The 2,391-nt window shown below is 47.4% G+C and overlaps 1 protein-coding gene across 1 annotated transcript; it reads left to right on the top strand.

Annotated features, from left to right (window-relative positions):
• Positions 1–1,115: 1,115 nt before the first annotated feature.
• LOC116223705 (neuropeptides B/W receptor type 2) lies at positions 1,116–2,045 on the top strand. Its single transcript, XM_031581263.1, has one exon. The coding sequence runs from the start codon at positions 1,116–1,118 to the stop codon at positions 2,043–2,045; it is 930 nt and encodes a 309-aa protein (XP_031437123.1).
• Positions 2,046–2,391: the final 346 nt, after the last annotated feature.

Here is a 2,391-nt window from a genome sequence, read left to right as displayed (position 1 = left end):
ATGTCATCTCAGTCACCTTATTCATGTGGTGTATAAGACAAGTCCCTTATGTCATCTCAGTCACCTTATTCATGTGGTGTATAAGACAAGTCCCTTATGTCATCAGTCACCTTATTCATGTGGTGTATAAGACAAGTCCCTTATGTCATCTCAGTCACCTTATTCATGTGGTGTATAAGACAAGTCCCTTATGTCATCTCAGTCACCTTATTTATGTGGTGTATAAGACAGAAATGTTACTCTATTTATATGCAACCTACCTCAGTTGAAGTACTACCACTGCACTTTGTTCTACTCTTTATCTTTTTTAGTTTATTGTATTTTTGTGTTGTTGATATGTTGTTGTTTATGTGCTGTGTGTGTGTGTATGTGTGTGTGTGTGTGTGTGTGTGTGTGTGTGTGTGCTGTGTGTGTGTGTGTGTGTGTGTGTGTGTGTGAGTGTGTGTGGGTGTGTGTGTGTGTGTGTGTGTGTGTGTGTGTGTCCCTCATGGCAGCAGCGCTCCAAATCTCGTTGTATGCAAAGCTATAATCATTCCTCTTCTTTCTTAAAGCTATACAATGACAGTGACATCATTCCTCTTCTTTCTTAATTTGCTAAAACAAATAATTTACACAAAGTTAAACACAGAGGGGTTGTTATCCAACAAATAAAATGACTTAGAAACACCTGTCAGTAATAACACCTGTCAGTAATAATTGAAAACATTTGATCAAGTTATGTACGGTCGATAACCATGCTAAAAAGTCATACAACCACCAGATGTTATGTACAGAAATAATGGTGGTAGGCTGCACTCACATCATACTACATCTAACTTAAGGGGAGGAGAAAGCTCACAGGCATCAATTAAAAAGCTCCCACCACACATCCCTGTAACGAACCAGTGATCACCACACAGGTGTACTCAGGTCTCTACAGGTACACTATGACATCAAAGACATCAAGCCAGTCAGGCAGAAGAGCAGAGGGAATCTGGGATAAACTAAAGCACTCTGATTCTCCTGCTCTGTTTGGGATCAACTACAGCACTCTGACTCTCCTGCTCTGTCTGGCTGTGTGCGCACTGCCATATCAGTAGTGACTAGTTTGCAGTCTTTGCACAGGTGTTAGAGAGATGGGCTTTCAGGTAGCACTTCTGATACTGAGAGGGGTTATTTCTGCTGTTGGAGTCGTGGGCAACGTAGTGTTAATCCAAGCGCTCCTGAAGCTGCCTCGGCTTAAGACGTTCGAGATCTTCCTGTTGGGGCTCGCGTTCTCCAACGTGGAGGAGATCTTGATCGTGGACATCTACGACATCACCATACTTCTGCTGTCCCGGTCGCAGATCAACGTCTGGTCGTGCCGCACGCTGAAGTTCCTCACCATCCTCGGGGAGGTGGGCAGCATCGCGTTCACCGTGCTCATCAGCGTCTACCGCTACCAGAAGCTCCGAGACGCCGAGCGGCGCGCGAACAAGCCGATCCTCATGGACAGCACGCGCTCGGCGTACGCCTTCTGCGGCGGGAGCCTGCTGCTCGCCCTCCTCCTCGCCGCGCCCACCTACGGCACCAACCTGGACGGGCACATGAACAACCTGACCTACAATGCCAGCTGCCCGCCTGACTTCTTCCAGTGCCCCGAGGATAACTGCCCCCGGCTCAACCGCCTGTACAAGTACCTGTTCATCCTGCTGTGCAACCTCCTGCCCCTGCTCGTGGTCACGTGGACCAGCTGTCTCGTCGTCAGGGTCCTGGTGAGACAGCACCGGGCCGTGAGGGCTCGCCACGCCGCCGGGCAGACGCAGTCGCGGTCGCAGCAGCAGCAGCAACCCAAGCGTCTCCGCTTCCGGCAGAGCACCGTCGCCATCCTGACGGCCATGTTGGTTTTCCAGGTGGACTGGACGTTGTATCTGGTGCTCCAGCTGGCTTCCAGCCCGTACACCTTCAGCGCCTGGTCTGAGGTGGAGTTCTTCATCACCACGTCCTACACCACCATCAGCCCATACGTGTACGGGATGGGAAATAACCTCTTCTCCTTTAAGACTTTTAGGTGTGAGGGGAAATAACCTCTTCTCCTTTAAGACTTTTAGGTGTGAGGGGAAATAACCTCTTCTCCTTTAAGACTTTCAGGTGTGAGGGGAAATAACCTCTTCTCCTTTAAGACTTTTAGGTGTGAGGGGAAATAACCTCTTCTCCTTTAAGACTTTTAGGTGTGACACTCATGTGGCAGAAGTCCAGGTAAACATTTAGTCCAAACAGTAATCATCAATTTAACTATATGAGGATGATAGACTTTATTTAAATCACCACCCATTTTAGGAATTTCATAATACTTTAGCACAATAAACAGAAGAGATTAAATAAACATACTACTCAGTTTTCATGGGTCAAAAAGCTATTATTTATAAATGT

Source organism: Clupea harengus, chromosome 15 (assembly GCF_900700415.2).
Source record: "Clupea harengus chromosome 15, Ch_v2.0.2, whole genome shotgun sequence".
NCBI lineage: Eukaryota > Metazoa > Chordata > Actinopteri > Clupeiformes > Clupeidae > Clupea > Clupea harengus.
This window is presented reverse-complemented; position numbering and strand designations above follow the sequence as displayed.